At 66.0% G+C, this 22,389-nt stretch overlaps 2 protein-coding genes across 5 annotated transcripts in view; one reads left to right on the top strand and one right to left on the bottom strand.

Moving 5' to 3' along the window:
- Positions 1-1,566: 1,566 nt before the first annotated feature.
- COL9A3 (collagen type IX alpha 3 chain) lies at positions 1,567-20,785 on the top strand. Its single transcript, XM_047770681.1, has 32 exons — positions 1,567-1,831; positions 2,386-2,454; positions 3,638-3,673; positions 4,185-4,256; positions 4,905-4,958; positions 6,058-6,093; positions 6,311-6,334; positions 6,516-6,569; positions 6,834-6,887; positions 7,282-7,323; positions 8,267-8,323; positions 8,682-8,735; positions 9,256-9,309; positions 9,552-9,605; positions 9,910-9,963; positions 10,557-10,610; positions 11,296-11,349; positions 12,020-12,073; positions 12,171-12,224; positions 12,399-12,443; positions 12,544-12,597; positions 12,678-12,731; positions 13,074-13,127; positions 13,279-13,350; positions 14,366-14,401; positions 14,745-14,789; positions 15,790-15,822; positions 15,964-16,110; positions 16,275-16,329; positions 16,787-16,969; positions 18,917-18,994; positions 19,698-20,785. The coding sequence occupies exons 1-32, from the start codon at positions 1,622-1,624 to the stop codon at positions 19,886-19,888; spliced, it is 2,187 nt and encodes a 728-aa protein (XP_047626637.1). The 5' UTR covers positions 1,567-1,621; the 3' UTR covers positions 19,889-20,785.
- Positions 20,467-22,389, bottom strand: part of TCFL5 (transcription factor like 5) — a 21,004-nt gene continuing 19,081 nt past the window's right edge. For 2 of the 4 annotated variants that reach the window (XM_047770684.1, XM_047770685.1), the window contains exon 6: positions 20,467-21,227. In XM_047770684.1, the coding sequence (XP_047626640.1) occupies positions 21,105-21,227 (123 nt within the window). In that variant the 3' untranslated portion in view covers positions 20,467-21,104. The remainder of the gene's footprint in view (positions 21,228-22,389) is intronic. The other 2 variants (XR_007133778.1, XR_007133777.1) reach the window with 2 other exon arrangements.

The raw sequence follows: 22,389 nt of genomic DNA, 5'->3' as shown, positions 1-22,389 counted from the left end.
ACCCTTGCAGCAACCCTGAGGGAGGGGCTCTGGGCCAGCAGTGGGGACCTGGGGACCCCCAGACTTGGAGGAGAGTGACGCCCAGAATGGCTGGGTGGGAGACCAGCCGGGGCCCCAGCCCAGGCCGCGCTGGCTCTTTGGGCTCCAAGGCAGGGGCTGCTCTCCAGGGGGAGGGCCTTTCCCGGCAGCAGCTGGGAGGGAAGGGCCGGCACTGGGAGTAGCTGGTGGGGGAGAGAGGGAGTCCAGGGACCAGGTCGCTCCCCTGAGGCTGAGCTGAAGGCCGGCTAGTCCTCCCCTGAGTCTAGTCGAGCAGGACCCCTCCGGCCACACCCGGCTTGTGAGTGCCGGGGACAGCTGGGCAGTAGCGGTGGGGATGGGGCAGGGTGGCTTGCTCCCCAGCCCCACCCTCCTCTCCGAGGATGTTCTAGAAGGACCCCGACCCGCCTGGAGGGTAGGACCTTTGCCTTCGGCCCTTCCCCATAGACTTCACCCGCCCGCTGGAGGCTGCGGCCAGGCCTGAGGGGCAGCCCAGTGCCCAGCAAGGAAGGGAGGTTCTTTTTTTAGGGCCACAGGTGTGGCCCATGGAAGCTCCCAGGCTAGGGGTCCAATTGGAGCCACCCACAGCCACAGCAACGCCAGATAGAAACCACGTGTGCGACCTACCCCAGAGCTCCCAGCAATGCCGGATCCTTAACCCACTGAGCGAGGCCAGGGATCAAACCCCAGTCCCCATGGATACCAGCCGGGTTTGTTTCCCCTGAGCCACAATGGGAACTCCAGGAGGTTCTTATTGAGTCCATCTGCTTCCCCGCACGCCCCCTCCCGGGTTGACTCCCATCCACTCAGAAATCCTGGGTTCCCACCTGCAGACATGAAGCGCCTCCTCAGACGGTGTTTCCCAGGGACCCTAAAGCTTCGGATGCCTGGGGCGAGGCTGGGATTCTGAGCATCCCGGGGGCTCTGGAGGTGACCTGGGCGTTGGAGTGTCCCTCGCCCTCCCAGGCTGAGGCAGAGCTGCCCAGGCTTGTGCGAGAGGGCACAGCAGCCTCAGAGCTGGTCAACGCTCTGACGGGGGCCCCGGGATCCCAGTGGCACTTGCTCATCTCTGCCAAGGCCACCGCTTTGCTCTCAGGGCAGTGGGTGCTTGGGAGAGGGTGGTCTTTGCCGGGGCTGGCCTTGGGCACGGACCACTCAGTCCAGTTACAGTTTGGGGTGAGGGCCTGGGAGCGGGAGCCTGGGTCCTGTCTGGCACTGGCACAGGTGCGTTCACCCTCTCCGGGGGTCTCCCTGGGCCTCGGGCGGCCTGGGTCCCTCGGAAGACCCTGGGAGGGGCGTGCGCTCACCCACCCACGGGCAGGACCAGACTGCGCTTCTGCAGAGGAGACCTCGACATGGTTTTCTCCGGCCCCACACCCGCGGAGGAGCCACGGAGAAAAGAACCTCTTTCTTTCCTTTTCGCTGAAAGGCGGCTCTGTGAAGCTCACCAGTCCCGGGTTAATTTTAACTCAGAGCCTGGCCAGAAAGCTCCCCCTGGGCTGCTTCCTCTCGGCAGCGGCAGCGGCGCCGGGCCGGCTCGGCAGGGAGCGCGGACGCCCCCACCCTCCCAGGTGGGCCCCGTTGAATGGGGGGCTTGTGCGAGGGCCCGCGGGGCGGGGGCTGGCGGCGGCCCAGCGCCAGCCCCGCCTGCCGAGCCAGCCAGCTCGAGGCCGGTGCTGCCCCGACGCCGCTCAGAGCTCAGAGCGTGAGTGCAGCCATGGCCCGCGCCCCCACGCTGGCCCTGCTCCTGCTCGGGCAGCTCCTGGCTGCCACCGTGACTGTGACCCAGGCGCAGGTGAGTGCGGGCCCCGGTGCGCGGGGCTTGCCGTCCAGCACAGCCCAGAGTGGGGGGGTCCTCAGCTCTGAGGTCAGAGCAGCCAGCGAATAAGTGCCCCACTCCTCCCCTGCAGCCCCCCGGGGTCGGCAAGGGAGCCAGGAAGCCCAGGGCGCTTGGGGACGGTGGGCACAGCCTAGTCACCCCATAGTCCCCTCACCTTCTGGGCACAGGCTCACCGTTGCCTGGCTGAGCCCCCACGGATGCCCGGACACCTCGGGGACGAGCCTGGGGGCTGCCCCTTGCTCACCGGGTGGGGGCTGGCATCTTTTGTCCCTTTCCAGGCTTGGCCAAGTGAGGAAGGCAGGGTGCTGCCATAACCTGAGGCTCTGGGGTCCCTGAGGAGGGCTGGGGTCGCTGGCCGCTTAGATAGGCCCTGGCTCATCAACGTCCCCAGACTGAGAAGAGAGAACACTGGTGGGGGGGGGGTGCCGCCCCAAGGCCACACAGGGGGACGTGCCTGGCAGGAGAGGGTGGGGGTACAGCTGCCTGACGACTTGACTTGTCTCTTTCAGAAAGCGGGACCGCGAGGCCCCCCTGGCCCCCAAGGGCCCCCTGGGAAGCCGGGCAAGGACGGCATTGATGTGAGTTTTGCGGACGGGAAAGGCCGGGGCGACTGTGGGCTTCTTGTTCTGGCCCCAACCTCCCTGAGCCCCAGGCCTGATGGATAGAGAAGCCCCCCCACCCCCCAGGACTGGGGCGCTGGCTCAGCATCCCGTGTGGGATGTGAAACGGGACAGAGAGGGTCCTTGATCCTTACTGGGCAGCCCCCCCGGGCACTGCCTCCCCAGAGCGGGCAGGGTGGCCACGCAGCGCCCTCTGGATGGGAAAGGCGGGCATCGACTGTGAGGGACCCAGAACGGGTCCTGTTTTCTGGGGAGGAGGCCCAGGGTGGGACCTGGCCCCCTGGGGGGGTCTTGTTGGCAGCTGCTGGGGGTCAGAGCCCCCCACGGAGGGGTCTTGGCTAGCTCTGCCCCAGAAATGGCCTCCTCCAAGGGCACCCCAGCCTGTGTGCAACCCGGGGAAGTGTGGGGGGCAGGTGAAAGCCTGCAGCCCGCCCCCAGACCCCCACTGAGGTGAGAGCCCCCCAGTCACAGCCGTGAGAGTCAGGCCCCCAGGCCTCTCCTCCCTCCTCTAGGTGGAGCCCTCTAGACTGGTCCTCTGCTTCCTGAGTCCCCGGGGCCCTGCCTGGCCCTTAATGGTCCTGTCTCCCCCTTGCCACCCCCTGCAGGGCTGTTGCCCAGGGCAGCCATGTGGAGCCCTGGACCTGGTGGCCTCCCCGCCCGCCACCTGCGCCCAGCCCGTTCCTGGTGGGGCTGGGGACTCGGGGCCCGGGGCTCCCCAGCAGACCCAACCATTCGTTCTGGGGATACTTCCACCTGCCACGTAGCCATGAAGCCTCGGGTGAGAGGCAGATGCAGCGGTGGTCGGGGCGGGGGGGTGCTGGGCGCCTCCTTGATCCTCCACGTGCCTGGGGGGCTGCACCTCCCCCCAGGTTCTGAAGTTTCTCAGGCAGGTGGAGGGCGGGCCTTCACGATGCCTCCCATCACTCTGGGGGCCTCCGTGTGCCCTCAAAGTGAGCAAAGCCCCCAGTCCGTCCAGCTCACCTTTCTCCCCACCGCGGCCTCTGCGCCTGGCCCTGCGAGGGCGGTGCCCCCAGATGTGGACAGCAGGCTGAGGGCTCCGTCTTGTCTTCTGGGCGCAGCCCGGCTCCCCTGGGATGGCCTTTCCCGGGGACGCTGGGTCACGTGTCGTCTCCCTCTGCAGGGAGAAGTTGGTCCTCCGGGGCTGCCTGGACCCTCGGTGAGTGTCCGGCGGCGGTGGGGGCGGGGAGCGAGCCTCCTTCCAGTCTGGAGGGGGGTGGGCCTAAAACAGAACTGTCACTGACGGCGGGTCCCACCACGCCAGGCCCTGGGTCGCCAAAGGGAAGGCCTGAGAGCAGGGGTGGGTGCAGAGCAGGAAGGGGGGGGGTGCTGGGGCCCGCCGCCTCTCTGGGCAGGGTCTGGCTTTGGAGCTCCTTGGGGTCAGCGCCCCCACAGGCGGGCAGGGGGACAGGTAACCTGTCAAATGAGCAGGGGCTGCGCTCCCTGAGGGTCCCGCAGAGGGATCCCCTGGCCCTTAGCTGCGAAGGCCAAGACGTTCTGGCCAAGGAAGGGGAGGAGGCCGGTGGGCGTGGGAGTGAGCGGCAGCTGGGTCTGCAGGGCGCTGGGCCCTGGCGAGGGAGCCTCCCGAGTTGCCGGCCATGCCCCCTGGACGACACTTGTCTTGTTGGTGAAGGCCAAGCTCTCTCACGCTCTGCCCTTTTCCCCCACAGGGACCAAAAGGGGCCCTGGGGAAGCCAGGGAAGCCAGGAGAGGCCGGGCTGCCGGGACTGCCTGGTGTGGACGTGAGTGTGCCCGCCTCCCCAGGGCGCCACCCTCCCCCATCCCCCGCCCGGCCCGGAGGCCCCCATCCCAGCGCCCAGCAGTCCGGCTTAATTGCTGTTCTCCAGCTGGGCCTCCTCAAGCAGGAGCCCCCGTCCCAAGAGGGTCTCTCCATGTCCCCGGCGGGGGGCCCTTGGCCTTTATCCCAGAACCGTTAGTGTCTGGCCCTGTCTGCCAGACGCAGAGCCAGCGCCCAGGAGAGGTGAAGGTCCTGCCAGCTCTTGCTTCCCTGGGAACAAAGGCCCATTGTCCAGTCGCCTCCGAGCCCCCCGCCCCCCACCCACTCTCTGCATCCAGGGGCGTCAGGACCAGAGGCTTTGCAAGCACTGCGGGGGGCGCGGGGGTGGGGGGTGCGTGTCTAAGAAGCGAACGCCCCTGTCTGCTGTGCTCGGCGAGCCGGCAGGTGCTCCAGCGACTGGTTTCCCACCGGCTGCCCCCAGCCCCTCAGCGGGACCGTGGATGGGGCCAGGAGGGCAAATCCCAGACCCAAGGGTCTTTGTGACCTGCTCTGGACCGACTTTACTCGGGGAAGGGCCCGGGCTGCTCTTTCCCCTGTGGGGACATGTCCTTCTCACGTGACCCTCCAGCTCTCCTTCCACCTCCTCCTCCAGGGTCTGACTGGGCAGGATGGACCCCCTGGACCCAAGGGCGCGCCTGGAGAACGGGTAAGGCAGCAGCTTAATTTAGTTCGGGGCGGGGTCCCGGCCAGGGGTAGCCAGGCTGAGCGCTGCCTGTCCCCAGGGCGTGAGGCTGGTGGTTCTGAGGGCAGCTGCTGTGACTGGATCCGCTCCTGCAGTGGAGGGAGGGGCAGGAGGGCACATCCCCCCCCCACCTCCGTGGGAAGTGCCCTCCCTGTCCCACGCCCCCCTCTGGTCAGAGCTGTTCTAGCCCTCAGACCATGGGGGTGGGGGCTGGTGTGGTTGGGGAGTGACGGGCCCCAGGTACCCTTGTCCCTCCCCCTGCCCCCTGTGCACGCTGCCCATCCGTGCCTACCTGAAGGGCCTGTGGTCCCCCAGCCTTTCTGTATGTAAGTCTGATCACTGTCCACAGAAACCTGCCTTCTGAGCAACCAGCTTGGCAGGAAAGCTTCCTCCTCTCATGGCTTCCAGTGCAAAGCTGAGCCCAAAACCCCCTTCTCCCTCTCACCCCTTCGAGAAGTGACTATCCCCCAGCCCTGGGGTGTAGAGGGCAGGAGGCCAGGGCGGCAGATCCCACCCGCGGGAGCGTTCTGAGTGGGAAACAAGGGAGAGGCTGCTTGCGGTGGGCAGGTCCTTTGCTGGGGCTGGGGGCGGGGGTGCTAGGTCCAGGCTTTCTGCAGGGAGCCTGAGAGCGGCGGGGTGGCCCTAAGGTACAAGGACCTCATTCTTGGGATGTGAGACCACCAGAGGACCAGGAGGGTGTCGGCTGCTGAGATTCAGGCCCCCTGCTGTGGCCGAGGAGGCCAGCGGGCTTCCTGGAGGAGGCGGGCATCGGGCTTTCATGTACAGTGCAGGTCCCACCTGATGTGGGCTTTCCTGGTGGCCTGTCCAGCCTGCAGCAGCGCCCCTGGGAAGGGATTCTTTTGGCTTTTCCTCAGCAGGATTGCTGGAGAAGGACCAGTCCCAGGCCCCTGGGGCATCAGAGGTTACCCCCCACACCTGCCTTCAGTAAAACAGGGGCCCCTCCGCAGAAGAGATGGATTCGGGAGGGAGGGGGACAGGTTTGCAAACACAAGTGAGGGCACCTGGCTCCAGCCCACCCCTGACGCCTCACTTCCTCCTGCAGGGAAGCCTGGGACCCCCGGGACCACCTGGGCTGGGGGTGAGTACCTGTTCTCATCCCGCGGGAGTGTGGGGCCCCGAGACTCTGGGCCCAGCCCTTTCTGCAGCCTCTGCTGGGGTCCTGAGCACTGTCGGGGCTGCGCCCTCCCCCCAGGCGCTCGTCCCCCACGGCCCATGTGACCAGCTCAGGGGAGGGGGTGGGTGGTGGGCGACCCCTCTGGCCCCAGCAGGTTCTGACCCCCTGCTTGGTGTTGCAGGGCAAAGGCCTCCCTGGACCCCCCGTGAGTACTGACAACTGTCGTGGCCCCCACCCAAGCACGGCCCCCACCCCCACAGCTGACGTGGCCTCCGGGCCCCACACCAGGGCCGGGGGTGGGGCTTGAGTCCCTGCCCTGTGCTTGGGAACACGGGGTCCCCAGGGCCTGGGGTGCAGACCCCATCTCTCACTTCTTACCTCCCCAGGGAGAGGCAGGGGTGAGCGGCCCCCCAGGTGGGATCGGCCTCCGGGGCCCCCCGGTGAGTAGCTGCCAGGACTCCCCCAGATTCAACCTTGGGGGCCCCAGCTTTCCTTCCTTCCTCTTGCCCTCCTTCCCCCCTTCCTTTCTAGGTGGGCCCAGTGGCTGACAGCCCGGGTCAGGGCAGACCAGGTCTCAGGGGGGCACACGGCAGGGGCGGGGCGGGGTGGTGGCGGGAAGCGTCGTAAGGGCATCTTCAGAGCGGGAGCTGGTCACCTCACCTCAGGTGGGGGCTCGTCCTGCCCTAAGTCATAACCCCCCACAGGGACCCTCCGGACTCCCAGGCCTTCCTGGCCCCCCAGGCCCCCCGGGACCCCCTGTGAGTACCGGGCAGGGGCTCCAGAGCTTCTGGGGGAGGGTTTCAGGCACGGATGGTGACTGTGTGGTGGGCTCGGCTCCCCTGTCCCCAGGGTGCCCGTCCTCAGGCCCCCTGGGACCCATGGCTGGGTGGAGACTCTTGGCCACAAACCACCCTTGGTTCCAGGGACTGGGGGCAGCGGCTGGGTCGGCTGACCTGGAACTGGAGGGGCTCAGGCCTGGTGGCCACTCCGCCCCAAGGGCAGGTGGTTTCTGTCATTGTCACTGCCCTGCAGATGGGCCAGCAGCCCTGGCACTGGCCACTGGGGGGTGAAGGGCCCCGGGTCCCCTTGTGGTGGTAGGCGGAGCGGAGGGAGGGCCGTGGGCCGTGTCAAGCTGGCGTCTCCGTGTTCCAGGGTCACCCAGGGGTCCTCCCCGAAGGCGCTACAGACCTTCAGGTGGGCACGCGCAGCCTTGGGGAGCCTTTTGTGGGGGTGCCTTCTTGGTGGGAAGGGCTCCGGACCCGCCTGGAGAGTGGGGGGTGGGGGGCAGGGGTGGGGGTCCCTAGGGACATGGGGCTCGGTGCAGCCCCCACCGCCAGCACCAGTCCCCGTGGCGCCCCCGCGTGAGCGGCTGTGCAGGGCTGCGTTCACTGAAGCCAGAGCCCACGTTCGACAAGCCACCTCCTGGGCACAGGCTTCAAGGGCTGCGAGCGCAGGGCACGCGGGGCCGCACCGGAGGCTCAGACAGGGCTCTTCCCATCACGGAGGTTTCAGCGTTCGGGACCCACGGCTATCTTGGTGGTTGAGCTTTGTCTTCAGAGGGGCCTGGGCTTGGGGGCCTCCAGGGGGCTCGGCTCTGAGCCCCCTGGGGGAGTCCCGACCCCCGGCGGCCCGGGGAGGGTTGAGGGATCGTCTGGGGAGGGAGGGAGGCGGGGGTGCCGGGAGGTGGTCCCCGCCCTGTGCCTGACCAGCCTCGGAGCCACCTAGAGCCCCGCGGAGACCCCAGGTGTGGAGCCTTAGCCTGTGCTTCGGGGCCCCCGCCTGTCCCTAAAGCACCTCTGTCACCATGGGGACCCCTGAGCCGAGCTGGCTGCCAGTGGCACACGTGATAAAGGCGCCTTTGTGAAGCCGGCAGCCCCCACGCTGAATAGCTGCTTAGAACCAGGGCTGCGCGGGGGCTGCGAAATTGGAGCCGGGCTGTGAGCTGGCTGCCGTCTGGCCCCGGCCCGGCCCGGCCGCTCTGAATGATGGACACCCTGTCTGGGCTGCGCTGGAGGCCCCAGGGCCCAAGATTCCCGTCACCTGCGCCGAGCGGCCCCATCTGCTGGCCCCCGGGTTCTGACCTCCGTGTCAGCCCCTGTTGGTCTGGGAGGGGTCTGACCTCTAGGTTTCCCTGCAGTGCCCAGCCATCTGTCCGCCAGGCCCCCCGGGGCCCCCGGGAATGCCCGGGTTCAAGGTGAGCAGCCCTCGAGGGTCGACTCAGACCCCAGCCAGCCTTCACATGCGAGAAGTGGCCGGGCCCCCACGTGGGCTGAGAGCCGCGGGGGGGGGGGGAGGGAATGGGGGTCCAAAAAGCCTGCCAAACTTCCAGGAAGAAAGGGGGGCTGGCCTCACCCTGTCTAGGGGCCTCGCTCTGTCCCTGTCCCCCTTCAGCACCGAGACCCGCTAGGCACTGGCATGGCCCTGCCCCTTTCCTGCCCCCCCCCCGCCCCGGTGCCTCTACCTGGGCCTCCGTTTCCCTGTCTGGGCTGGGGGCTGGGCAGAGCTGCCTGGGGGGGTGGGTCTGTGACTGTCCGCCCACTGCCGACTTGCAGGGACCCACCGGCTACAAAGGGGAGCAAGGAGAAGTTGGCAAGGATGGCGAGAAGGTGAAGGCGGGCGGTGGCTGGGTGGCGCCGGGGGTGGGGCTGGCTGCCCTGGGGCACGCGTCCCAGCGCCTGTGTTGTGGGACAGGGTCTCTGCCCAGAGCCCCCACCTGGCCTCACTTGGACGCCCTGGTCTTGGGCAGGCCCGCTGCGGGCTGAAAAGATTGGCTTCGGCTCACAGTGGCCCCAGCCGTCCCCGCCACACTCCCCCATGGCCACTGCCCTGGAGGGCGTCTGTCCTCCCCCACGGGCCAGGGCGGGGGCTGGGGGCCCTCTAGTGCGGTGGGTGTGGCCAGACCGCCTCGTGAGCAACAGAGGGGGCGGCCCCTGGCAGGAGGAGGCGGCTGGGAAGGGCTAGGTCCTTGCTGGACGGAGGAGGACCCGGGCCCCTCAGCCTCAGCAGCTCCGCTGTGAAGTGGGGCAGTGCCCCTGACGGCTGCGTAGGGGGGCAAGCCGGCATGGAGCGGTGCCGGGAGAGCTCGGGCCTCACCCCCCTCACTACCACTTTGTATGCCTCTTGCAGGGTGACCCGGGCCCCCCTGGGCCCCCTGGCATCCCGGGCACCGTGGGGCTGCAGGTAAGTGGGGGAGGGGTGGACGGGTCGGGATGTGAGACAGGAGCCCCTCCGACGGCTCAGGGCTGGAGGGACCAGGCCGGGGTCCTGCCTCTGCCGGGCTGCTCATCGCAGGAGGCGTGGCCCCCTTCAGGGACAAGGCCAAGGGCTTGCCGGAAAGAAACCAGGCCCCTTCAGTGGCTCCCGGGTGTGTGAGTTAGGGGGCCTGCTGGCCTGGCTCTACAGCTCCAGCTCTCTCCCTGTAGGGTCCGCGGGGGCTGCGAGGACTTCCAGGGCCACTTGGACCCTCTGGGGACCGGGTAAGTCTGCAGGGCCTCCGCCGGCCACTCCAGACGTCAGAAGGGCCCGTGAGCTTGGGCCTGACCAGTGGCCGTGGGTGGGCTGCTTCTGGGCCTCCATTCACTGGACGCTTCCCCCAACCCGAGCTGTGAAGGTTTTGTGGCTCAGGCCAAAGGGGGATGGGAGGGGCCAATGGGGGAGGCAAGAGGGTTCGGGAACCCCTGGGGGGCTAATTGGGGCAGGGCCCCTTCGGGAGCTGGGAGTTCTGGGGGAATGATGGCCAGGCTTCGATGAGAGGCCTCAGAGCCCCCTTCGCCTCCACAGGGTCCCATCGGGTTCCGAGGGCCCCCCGGAATCCCAGGAGCCCCTGGGAAAGTGGTACGTGTGTGTCTGGGGGTGGAGGGGGGCCCGTACAGGCCCAGGCTGTGGTCTCTCCTCCTCTCAGACGCCTTCCCCAGCCCCTCTGCCCCCTGGGCTGTGCTCACCCTTCCTGGGGCTGAACTGTCCCATGGCCACACCTGGGGGGGGGGTCACATGGGCAGGTACCAGTGACCACACCTGGGCAGGTAGCTGTGCGCATGCCTGGAGGAAGGATTAGGCACACCTGGGCAGGTACCAGAGGCCACACCTGGGGGGCGAGTCGGCCAAAGGAGTGGGTTGTCTTGGTGGGAGGTTTGTGTGCTTTTTCTTTCCAGACGGGACGTGCGGTGCAATGTGCGTCCATCTGGCCTCTGCGAACCTAGGCAGCATCCCCACTCCTCACGCTGACTGTCCCCCACCCTCCCTCAGTCCAGCTCTCCCACCTTTTTTGGGGGGAGGGGCCTGGGCCCATGGCCTGCAGAAGTTCCCCAGGCCAGGGATTGAAACTGCATCCCAGCAGTGACAACACCAGATCCTTAACCCACTGAGCCACTGGGGAACCCCTCTCCCAACTTCTCGAGTTAATCCCCTGCCCCCCCTTGTCATTTCAGGGTGACAGAGGCGAGAGGGGCCCAGAGGGGGTCCGTGGCCCCAAGGGTGACCTCGTAAGTAAACACACCTGGTTCTCTGGGACCATCCCCAGAAGGGCCTGATCGGGGGTGGGGGGGCGGGGGCCCACAGAGGCAAGTTCAGGGAAGCGTGGGCAGGTATGAGCCCTGGACGGTGCCAGGCTGGGCCTGGGGGCCCCTGCTCTCCCCCCGCTGGGGCAGCTCTCCCAGGAGCCCTCCCGTGGCTCCTTGAAGCTGCCGTCACCTAACACTCTCCTCTCTGGAGGGGCCAGAGGACCACCCTCCCTCTGGGGTCCAAGTCCTCACGCGCCCGGCGATAGGCCCTGGCGGTGGGGCCTGACCTTGTGCCGAGGTTGCGCCCGCCCGCCCCTGTGAGGTGGAGACAGAGGACGCCACTCGGGTTAAGGGAGTGTAAGTGAGGCCGAGGCGATTAAGCATCTTGAGATGAACTGAAGTGACTGCTCCGGACCAGCCCCACTGCCCCCCTCCTGAGCCTGGTGGCCAGAGGTCCAGCGGCCTCGAGATGCTCCAGCGTCCCCAGGATCCTAAGAGAGCTCCGGAGTAGACTGGCCGTTCCCCTGGCGGCTGCCGGCTGAGCACAACCCTGCGTCTGGAAAGGGGTGGGCGGGGCGCCTGGCGCGTCCCTGTCCCCAGCCCCGGTGAGGTAGACTGGGAGGGGCTGTCCCCACCGTCTGACGGCGGGTGCTTGCATGTCTTTTAGGGCAGACCTGGGCCCAAAGGCGTCCCTGGCATGGCCGGGCTGGGCGGAGAGCCGGTGAGTAGCCGCGGCTGCCAGCGCAGGGACGGGCAGGTGGCTCCCTGCTTGCCCTGGAGAACGGTTCTTCCGCGGTCGGGCCTGGCAGGCGACTGGCGCACCCTGGTTTAACGCTCTGCTCTCACTGGCTGGAAATGCCTCGTAGTGGTGAACAGCCCCCCAAATTCCATTTTGTCCGAGGCTGCAGATTCTTTTGGGTCCAGACCAAGCAGAAGAAGAGGGTCTTAGGCTGAGCTCATCTGTGTGTGTGTGTGTGAGTGTGACAGGTGTGGGCACGCTCAGCCTGGACTTGCACCTCCTCCTGGCCCCTTCCCCACCTCAGCCCCTGGGAAGCCCCACCCCCAGGTACAGCTCAGGTGGGCCTGGCAGTGGGGGCAGGGCTCTGCCACCTTCCAGCACGTGGCTGTGGGATTAGTCAGGCCTGAGAGCCCGAGTCCTGGCTCCCAAACCAGTTTTCCAAATTCAAAGTGGGCACAACTCCCTGGCCGTGAAGGGTCTGGGTGGACCCTCCCCACCCTCACCTGCTTGATGGGAGGGCAGCGCAGGTCACCACCTGCCCACTGAGCCTAGGTGGTGCAGATGCAGGTGGCGGAGGGAGCTGGCTGGAGGGCGAGCAGGCTGCAGGGTGGTGGGGCACCTGGCCTCAGGCCTCACACCATTGGGTCCCCAGGGCATGCCAGGGAAGGACGGCCGGGACGGCGTGCCAGGCCTCGACGGTGAGAAGGTTGGTACCAGCTGGTGGTCTGCAGGGGAGGGGGGGGGGTCTGTGGAGGTTCAGCCTCCAAGACCTCAGCACCCGGTGTCCCCCCAAACTCCCACAGGGAGAAGCTGGACGCAGCGGTGCCCCAGGAGAAAAGGGACCCGACGGGCTGCCGGTGAGTGAGTGCACGGAGTCCCCAGGGACGGCGCCAGCAGTCCCCTCGCGTGGGGCACATGTGGGGGCGCATGTAGGGGGCTGTGTGTCAAGGCCTACAGAGAAGCTGTAGGCACCCCTCTGGCCTCATGTGCCTCTGGACGCGGCAGCTCTGACCTCTGACCTCTGTCCACAGGGTCTCCCTGGCCGAGCAGGGTCCAAGGGTGAGAAAGGAGAACTGGTATGTGGTGCTTTCTGGGGGGAGGGGGAGACATTAGGCCACAGCCTGGCCCTGGATGCGGGGACACCAGCAGGTTCTCAGGGCACTTCCTCCCCTGCAGGGCCGAGCTGGAGAGCTGGGCGAGGCTGGCCCCTCAGGAGAGCCCGGCGTCCCCGTGAGTACCTACACCCCACCCCCACCCCCACCCAGTCTGCAGGGACCCTGCTGACACCCTGTCCCTGTCCCTGTGTGCAGGGAGATGTGGGCGCCCCCGGGGAGCGCGGCGAGGCTGGCCACAGGGGCTCGGCGGTAAGTGGGGGGATGAGGGGGCATGGGGCCATGGCTGAGTGGGCCCACTTTCTGTGCAGGCCGGGGTGGCGTTTTTAGATGCAGGAACGACCCAAGCCCAGGAAAGAGGGGACACGGTGATGGCCAGGCCCGACTGTCCTGCCCTGGAGACCTCCGTGCTGGGGGAGCCACGTCCCAGCCCCCCGGCCCCATGGCAAACCGAGACGATGCCAGCACCAGCCTCGGGGCCCAGGGCGGCCGTGCCTGGCACCGAGTCTGGCTAGTGCACAGGGTCCAAGGGCAGGCCTGACCTCTGCGCCCCTAGGACGCCCCCCCACCTCACTCTCCCCTTCTGTCTTTCAGGGGGCACTGGGCCCACAAGGTCCCCCTGGGGCACCTGGTGTCCGAGGCTTCCAGGTGAGTGGTTTGTGCCCAGGGCTGCCAGGCTGGGGATGGGCCTCCCCAGGCTCCCGGTGGGCAGTTTGTGCCCTGGGAGCCCAGGACCGCCAGGCTGGGGAGGGGCCTCCCCGGGCTCCCTGGATGCTGATGAGCCTGTCCTTGTCCACAGGGCCAGAAGGGCAGTGCAGGAGCCCCCGGCCTGCCCGGCCCCCAGGGCCTCCGAGGTGGCGTGGGCGACCGGGTAAGTGGCTGTCCCAGTGAGGGGGTCTAGCCCCCACGCCCCACGCCCCACCGGACACACAGTGGTCCCATGTCCTAGGCCCCACAGGGCGCCTCACTGTGGGAGCCCAGTAACCAGGTGATCGGGCCCTGCTGGGGCCGAGGGGAGGGTTTCCTGAAGGCTAACCCGGCACGGGCCACACTTAGTGTGAAACCCAGCGCCCTAAGCAAGAGTCACTGTCACTGCTTCGAACTCTGAGGTTCTCCCAACCGGCGTTCCATAGCCGGCGGGTTTACTCTGGGTCCCTATTGTCCTGTGACACTCAGGACACAGAGGGCCTGAGGCCAAGTGGTGGTCACCAGGTGACCGGGGGCTGCCAGGAGGAGGCTGGGGGTCTGCATCTCTGCTTCGGCCCAGCCACACTACACCAGGTCCCCAGGGGTTCCCGAGCCTCCCTGGCTGGCCGCCTGCCCCTTGTCGCCACCAGCAGCGGCCGTGGGTTGGCGGGGCCACGGAAACCACGGCCTAGGGCTGGGACAGTGGGCCCTTCATTAGCCTCCGGGCAGGAAATTCCAGGGATCAGGAGGCGCCAACGCCTCCAGGGCCTCTGAGATGTGGAAAGAGGCGGCCCTGGGGCTGCGCCCATCCCGGGGTGGGGGTGGGGGCCCGTTACTGCCCCCCCCCCCCCACTGTCGCCTGCACTTTGCAGCCGCAGGGACGGATCACCGGTGTGCCCTTTGGGTGGGTTCTTCCTTGGGCCACTGTTGGAGCGACCCGAGTGTCTTTGGGGTGACCCTGGCAGTCACACCCAACCCCCATTCACTGGGAAGCTGGCTCACCGGGCACCTGGCTCCTCTAGGGACGGTGCCCAGCCGGGAGGCCTCGCTGTCACCAGCAGGGCCTGTTAAACTGTCACACCCTCGCAGGCAATGCCACAAACCCCTGGGGCACTCTGGGGACAGGCTCGGAACAGTGCGGGCCCACAGTGGGTGTGGGGGATGCCCGCTGTGCTAACGCCGAGTCTTTCTCTGCCCAGGGCCCCGGAGGAGCCACAGGCCCGAAGGGCGACCAGGTGGGTGGACGCTTTTCAGGTCAGGCGAGGGGCTGCCTCCTTCCGACTTCGCTCATGACAGCTCTGGGCACCCAGCCCGGGAGCCCCACGCCCCTGGGAAATGCCTTGGCTTCTCCAGGCAGCACCCTCTCTCTCTGGAAGGCCCGGGGGCGGGGGGCTGCTGCTCTGCGCGCACCCCCCCCCCCCGCCATAGCGCCGGGGGAGGGAAACCGTCTATACCCACCTGAGCTCTGCTCCCGGGTGGCTGGGCCTCCCGTCCTGGGCCTGGACCTTGAGCGCAGCTCCCGTCGGGGTTGGAGAGGCAGCGTGGGCAGGTGGTCGACTTGGGGCTGTGTCGTTTCAGGGCATCGCGGGCTCCGACGGCCTTCCTGGGGACAAAGGAGAGCTGGTGAGTGTGACCGCTGGCCTCAAGGGATGAGTGCAGCGCCGACTGGGCCCGTTCGGGGTGGGGAGACGGACGGCACCTGCAGGTCCAGGCGGGCTGTGGGCAGCCCAGGCCCGGGCGCTGACCGGCCCCCCCCCCCGGGGACACGGCCGCAGGTTCTCTGCCCGCCCCTCCTGTGTGCCATCGGGGCCTTTCAGAGGTGCGATTTAGCGAAAGGAAGCTGCTCCCACAGAACCAAGACTGAGGTTAAGTGAAGAATAAAATCCTTGACAGCGACCCTGCCAGCGGCCGAAATGGACCGTCGGGCCTTTGCAGAAAGGCCTCTCCGGCTCCCACGTGGCCAGGGGTTTCTAGTTGTGACTAAGCGTCTCCGAGCCCCTTGTCTCCTGCAGAGCCTCACGGCCCAGGGCAAAGCCTTCCCATCTCTAGCCAAGGTCCTGTCCTCGTGTGTGGGTGTGGGGTTGGTTCTGGCAAGTTCCTGGACAGCTCTGACCCCAGGAACCACCGCCTTATGCTGTGGGGCCGCGCAGGCGTGAGCTGAGAAGCTGGTCCCTCAGGCTCCCGGCTTCAGGGGGCAGCTGGCTCTCTGGCCAGAAGGATGAGACCCCGGGCCGTCTGCTGTCTGGTCGGGTCCGAGGCCCTGGTCCTGTCCTGCTGGGCAGCTTCCTGGGGACACAGGTGGTGCACAGGGACCTTCAGCTCTGCCTCGTGTGTGACAAAAACAAAGAGCAGGGATAAAGTAAGAAAACCCCACCCAGCTCCTCACCAGTGCCCAGAGAAGTTTAAAAACGTCGTAAGGCCACACAACCTCAGCAATGTAATCGACTTTCCTGGATCCAGGGAGGAGCCGCTGTGGACCTTCTGAGGCCGTCCAATAGCTTCAGGGACAGAGCAATTTTTCCTTCCGCCCCAACTCCCGAGACGGGCCCTTGGGCACCGATTCCCTCCAACCGACAGCTCGCAGGGAACCCCAGCCCACCCCTGCCCTTCTGCTCTTTTGCAGGGTCCCAGCGGCCCTGTTGGGCCCAAAGGAGAGGTGAGTGCCTGGCAGACGCTGGCTCCCTGGCCACCCTGGGCCTTGAGGCAGTGACGGGCCTCTGGTCACAGGTGACCCACCAGGAGTGGGGAGCCCATGTGGGGGGCTCGGCCCCACCCCACAGCCCCCTGCTCTCTCCAGGCTGGCAGTCGAGGGGAGCTAGGCCCCAAAGGCATCCAGGGCCCCAACGGCACCAGCGGCGTAGACGGCCTCCCTGGCCCCCCGGGCCCCCCGGGCCTGCAGGGCGTACGCGGCATGCCCGGCATCACGGGAAAGCCCGGAGTCCCGGTGAGCCCCCCTCCTTCCCAAGCCCCTCGGCACCTGGCCTCCCTCGATTTAATCCGGGTTTTTCTCGACAGTCGGGGTTACTTTCAGAGTGTGATTGTGGGGGTGCCTCAAAGAGGTGCCAGCTCGCCCCCTAATATGCTGGTGACTGGGGGGGTAAATTTCAGGGGAAAGAGGCCAGTGAGCAGCACATCCGGGAGCTGTGTGGGGGGGTGATCAGCGGTAAGTGCTCCCCCCACCCCAGCCCTTAGGGCAGCTCTGCAGCCTCTGCCTCCCCCCCCACCGCCAGGCTGTCCTCAACCCCACCCCCCCATCTTCACCCCAGCCGCTCCCTCACCCTCCGCCACTCCCTGGGGTCCCGAGGGTCTACCCGGGACGAGCCCCCGCCCCCTGCCCCCGCAGGGTTTCCCGTGGAGCCCAGTGCCGGGCAGACCTTCTAAAAACCTGACGGGTGAGGCAGTTAAAGGGACGAATATAACTGTGTCAGGGTCTCACACGCTCCTTTCTGGGCTGTGGTTCACTCCCGGGGTTACCAGGGGCTCCGACAGCACCCCAGGCGCCCAGAGCAGTCCCAGCGCTTCCAGTCAACGAACAAACTCCCTTTAAGGCCCGTGTTCGCGCGGCACCCCACCCCCCACCCGCCCCCCGACGACCCAAGTCCTCGTTGTTTTTCCAAAAGAGCAAATTGCCCAGCTGGCTGCTCACCTGAGGAAGCCCCTGGCCCCAGGCTCCATCGGCCGGCCTGGTCCCGCGGGGCCCCCGGGCCCCCCTGGCCCCCCAGGCTCCATGGGCCACCCTGGTGCCCGAGGGCCCCCCGGATATCGCGGTCCCACCGGAGAGCTGGGAGACCCCGGACCCAGAGGTGAGTGCAGACGAGCCTGCCGCACGGGAGCCCAGCCAGTCCCTGCATCGCCCCCGCCACGCAGGGGACAAACGGGGGACCAGAGGGGCATCGGGCCCAAGTCACTGGGACATGTGCCGGGGGCCTCCTGCCTTGACACCCGTGTCTGACCCACGTCCGAGCGGCCTCAGTGCCCCGGCCCTCCCTGCCCCCGGGTCCCCGGCTCATCCAGAAATGCTGGGAGAGGCCCTCGTGCTCTCAGGCCCAGCTCGGGCAGTGCCCTCACCCTGCAGCCTGACCGCGGTTTTCCAAACGGGCGGTTTGTCTCGAATCCGTTGGAAAAACATCCAGGGCAGGAGGGCGGGAAAAACGTGAGACGTCCACCCCCCGCCCGTGGACACCCAGGAGCCCTGCCCCGATGAAGGCGGGCCTGGAGAACAGTGGCAAAGACAGCAACGGAACGTCCAAAAATCCATTTTAAGGACCATGAGGAACTAAGAAAAGTAATTTAGAAATGAGATGAAAAAAGGAAAATCTTGACCCCGGTAGACGGTCGGCTGCTGACCTTTTCCCAAGTGGCCTTTGACAGTTCTAACCAGGGGGTTCCCGTCAGGGCTCGGTGGTACCAGCCCAGCTAGGAACCATAAGGACGCGGGTTCGATCCCTGGCCTCGCTCAGTGGGTTAAGGATCCGGCCTTCCCTGAGCTGTGGTGTAGGCTGGCAGCTGCAGCTCCGATTCGAGCCCTCCTCTGGGAACTTCCATATGCGGGGGGTGCAGCCCTATAACAGCAAAATAATAATAAATAAAATTCTGACCATTTGCCAGCATAGTCAGCCTAGTGAGCGAGGCTCACGGCCCAAGGTCAGGATTTAGATCAAGTTCATGATTGCAGTTCATTCCAAACCTACTGACCAGACGACTTCCTGTTTCTGAAAAGCAGCGTGAGAAAAGGCTCCCAGGGAGTCTCGGGTGAGCTCTGCTTCACCTGTGGGCTGCGTCTAAACGCTTCCGCGGGGGAAGGCGCCTGTGATGAGGCGGATCTGCCAGCAGACAGCTTCCTGTTCTCTCGGGGGCTCCTGGGCGGCCGTGCCAGCTCAGCGCACGAGGCTGTGGTCTGCAGAGAGAGCCCGAAGAGGGTTTTCTCCAAACAGGGATCTGAGTGCCTTCCAGCCCCTTGAAGCTAAAATTCAAAACGCGCCTTAACCACCTGCAGGGGTCTCGGGAAAACAGCACGGTTTTCAGGGCAGCCACCGCCCCAGGCGCCCCGGGGTTACTGCTTGAGGTGAACCAGGAGAGGTGCTACAGGCCCTTAGGCAGAAGCCACTGTCGCTGCCCCGGGGGACACAGCAGGTCAGTGACCGGCTCCCGAGGCCCCGGCCTGCTCGGGCGGCTCGTGAAGCCTGGGCTCCCGGTCGCTGCAGGCCTGTTTCCTTCTGCGACTGGAAGAGGTCCAGGGACAGCGCCACTGAAAGAAAACCGTGTCACTGCTTTGAACGTCAGGCGGGACGGACCGCCCCGGCCAGGCTGTCCCTGTGTTGACAAGAGGCTCCTCCTTCTAGAAACATCAGTCCGGACAAGGGGTCTGCACCCAGCAGCACACAGCACAGGCCCTGGAGGAGGCCGCGGAGGCCAAGACCAGTTTGAGGCGGAGGAGTGGGGGACACAGTTCAGGGGGTGCTTTGAAACACCACAGATACAGCCTGTCACAAGTCATGTCGAACTGACAGGGGCAGAGAAAACCCTCAGCCTCCAGAAGAGCTGCTGAGGGGCGCCTGGGGGGTTCGCTCTGTCCCCCCCGCCGCGGGGCCTGGCGCGCTGCTGCGTGTCCTTCTGCCCGTGTGTCTCGACGGACTGGAGCGTTGGCAGCAGGCACGGGATCCGCAGGCCCGCGGGTCAGGTGCTCGCCGCCGCGGCCCGTCTCTGGCTGGAGCCGGGTCTTCTAAGCCTCTGCCGCTTGCCTTTGACAGGAAGCCAGGGGGACAGAGGAGACAAAGGCTCGGCCGGCGAGGGTCTGGACGGGCCTGACGGAGATCAAGGGCTCCAAGGTACGAGGTCACTGCGGCTGATTTTCACAGGCGGGGGTGGGTAACGGGCACGTCCCTGTCTTCCCAGCAAGCGACTCCTCTCTCCCGGCAAAGCGTCGCCAGACACGAGGCGAGGGGCTGTGCCAAGAGCCCCTGACATGCGGCGGCCAAAGCGTTCAGTTGAGTCACTTAAGCTCTGCTCACCCCCAGCCACCCAGTATCCATCTCAGTTCGACTCTGATGGAACCTCCCCTTAAGTGACCCACACGCACCCTGGATGTTTGAATCTTTCACGTGAAGTGTAAATGCTTTGCCGGGAGGAGACCTCTGTGTCCGCACACCTGCCCGGCCCGGCCCTGCCCCCGCCCTCCTCTGCCGTCCCCGCTCGGTGGCCGTCCCCCGGGGGCGGGCCCGGGCCCTTGCGTCTCCCTCCCGCCCAGTGCATCCGCCTGGTGCCACCACCGTCACCAAGCCCCTCCCAGGGCATCCCCCTCGCGCACCCCAGACCCGTTCCCCACGTGGCACCGACCGACCTGTAGGTCTGCATGGCTCCGCTTGTGACAGAACAGGGCTCCGCGGCCTGAGGCTCATCCCCGTGGCCTCTCGCTGCCACTGCCACGTCCTGCCCCTCCCCGGGGCCCCACCCTGAGCCGAGAAAGACACAGGGTGGCTGAACGGACAGCCGCTAACGTCCCCGTTGTGTCTCCCTCCCTCCCGTCTCAAGGACCACAGGGCGTGCCCGGCGTGAGCAAGGACGGCCGCGACGGGGCGCACGGCGAGCCCGGGTTCCCTGGTGATCCCGGCCGGCCCGGGGCTGTCGGAGCCCAGGGCCCCCCTGGCATCTGCGACACGGCCGCCTGCCAAGGAGCCGTGATGGGAGGGGGCGGGGAAAAATCGGGTCCCAGGAGCTCCTAAAGGCGACTTCGGGAGAAGGTGACGCCAAGTGAAGCAGCCGCCCCCGGGCCCGGCCTGGAAGGTGGGCCCCACCGCACCGGCTGGCCTGCCCCACCTGCCCTTCCACGTCCTCGGGGCAGCGACGGGACACGGGCCCCCAGAGCGTCGTGCCTCGAGCTGTTCTGTCCACGTGCTTCTACAACGGCCCCCTCGGCGACCGCCGGACCTCGGACACAGGCCTGGGTAATGAAGGCTCGACCCGACGCGGGAGCGGGAGCGGGCTGTGCTGCCGAAGCCTCTGTGATCCCGTGAGAAAAAAACTATGCGACAACTTGTTTCCAGAACATTCCTGTAAAGACTGAGACCTGATTTCAATAAAATGATACATGACACCTCCAGATTAATGCCTGGCCACAGTGCTGCCAAAACACAGAATCTCAGGCACAGTAGTCCTTCCACAGGAGGGCCTCGTCCGCCTGTCCTGCGTTCGCGTCACACCCTGCCCCCGACGGGCGGGCCGTACCGCTGGCGGCTGCGCTGCACTGAGGACACTGGACGGGTGTCCTCTCACCATCAATAAAGCCACTCGCGTGCAAAACTCCGTTCCAAACACCACAGTTTATTACACAAAGTAATGAGTCTCAGTGCGAAAGTGAGGACAGTGAGGAGGCCACTGGGACAATGTGTCATTTATGGACAAAAGTACCTTTAAAGGAAGTCTCTGGAAAATTTCTAGCAAAGCGGTTGAACATAGGACCGCGTTTGACAACGCAGTTCTACGCGGCCGGAGGTCATTACAAGGGGAAGCGGTGAACAAAGGAGAGAAAATTTCCAAACTACTTACAGTTGGGACAAGTTAACTTGTTCCAGTTGCTAACGGGGCCTATTTAAAATGTAAATAAAATAAGTAAAAAGCCATGTACCTTTTCAGACTAAAGCAATTACAAAAGATGTTAATTTTTTTTTAAGTTATCATGTTAAGAAAACATGATGGAATCAGACAGATAATTGAAAACTTACTTACTAATGGTCAAGCTGTCTTCATCCCCAAGTGGTGGAAGGGACGCCAATGGCTAGATAAACATTCCCACAAAGTGTGCTTTCAGAGTCCCCACCGGAGTCCCATCCACGGAGCCACGTCCCCTCAGTGAGCCCGTGAGAGCCGAGTCCAGGCCTGGGGACGTCTGTGGCCACCGAGGAACGGCACTCGCGCCCCGGGAGCCGGGGTCCCGTCCAGTCACTTGGTCTCCGTCGCGGGGCTGCTCTGTAGAGTCTCCTGTGCGGGACACGTCACCAGGGAATCCGATCTGGTCAGCTTTAGCCGTCTGCCGGTTTTACCGCAAAACACACTCTCAAATTCCTAAAATCGAGACGTGGTGGTTAATGGGCTGTGTTCGCAGGCACGAGAGCGGCCGCCTCAAGACCGCCACGGGCGGAGGCTCAGGGCCAAACCAGCTCAGGGGTGCAGTTAGAGGAAGGGTCACTCACGAACGCCTGCCACGTCTCGGAAGGGTGATACAGGCGATAAAAGAGGGATGCAAATATTTTGCGCAAACAGTTAATTTACAGGTATTTCTACCGAGTTTTCCGAGAGATTCTCCAAATGCCTCTCGCCACTTCTCCGGTGGATCCGCTCAGGCTTGTTTCCCCTGGGGCAACACGCACCCGACCTTCAGCCATCGAAGCATCTGTAGCTGTGCGGTCCAGGGACAGTGAGTACGTGCACACTGCCGCACAGACACTGCCACCGTCCGTTTCTAGAACTTTCCACCCCACACAGACACTGGGCACCAGCGACACACCCTCCTGCCGTGGGCACTTGCTGCCCCCGAGCCCCGAGTGCTCGGTGGCGGACGTGACTCCCCAGCGCCCTGCCGGCCGGGGTCCAGGCCGCTCCACCTCGACACGCTTGGTCAAAGGCCCGGACCTGCCCGGCTGGGGGACAGCAGCCCTGGGCACGCGGCTCAGCCGACGCTGGCAAAAGGACCCAGCGAGGCCGAGAGCCCGCCCCTCACCGGCCTCCGAGAAACAAAAGCCCTGGGGCTGCGGCCTGAGGACCCAGAGTTCATGCGACCAAGCTGAGCCTGGGTCCCCTCGCCTGCCTGCAGGGCTGGGTCACCAGCTCTTATGCTCTGCGACAGCGGTGGCAGAGAATTGTCCCTTTGCTTGCTTAGGGCGCACCTGCGGCACACGGAGGTTCCCAGGCCGGGGGTGGAATCAGAGCTGCAGCCGCCGGCCTACACCGCAGCCTCAGCCACACGGGGTCCGAGCTGCGTCTGCGACCTACACCACAGCCCACGGCGTCGCCGCGCCACATAGGAACTCCGCCACCAGCTTACTTGTAATAGCAAAATTCATTGGGAGTTCCCGTTGTGGCACAGTGGTTAACGAATCCGACCAGGAACCATGAGGTTGTGGGTTCGATCCCTGGCCTTGCTCAGTGGGTGAAGGACCCGGCGTTGCTGTGAGCTGTGGTGTAGGCTGCAGATGAGGCTTGGATCCCGCATTGCCATGGCTGTGGT

Source organism: Phacochoerus africanus, chromosome 3, assembly GCF_016906955.1.
Source record: "Phacochoerus africanus isolate WHEZ1 chromosome 3, ROS_Pafr_v1, whole genome shotgun sequence".
Taxonomy (NCBI): Eukaryota; Metazoa; Chordata; class Mammalia; order Artiodactyla; family Suidae; genus Phacochoerus; species Phacochoerus africanus.
The sequence above is the reverse complement of the archived record's forward strand: the minus strand, read 5'-3'. Positions and strand labels throughout refer to the sequence as shown.

Coding starts and splice junctions, on each gene's coding strand:
- COL9A3 (XM_047770681.1), top strand. CDS start 1,622: ATGGGGGGCTTGTGCGAGGGCCCGCGGGGCGGGGGCTGGCGGCGGCCC. Junction 13,128..13,278: donor CTGGTGTCCGAGGCTTCCAG/GTGAGTGGTTTG, acceptor CCTTGTCCACAG/GGCCAGAAGGGCAGTGCAGG. Junction 13,351..14,365: donor GAGGTGGCGTGGGCGACCGG/GTAAGTGGCTGT, acceptor TTCTCTGCCCAG/GGCCCCGGAGGAGCCACAGG.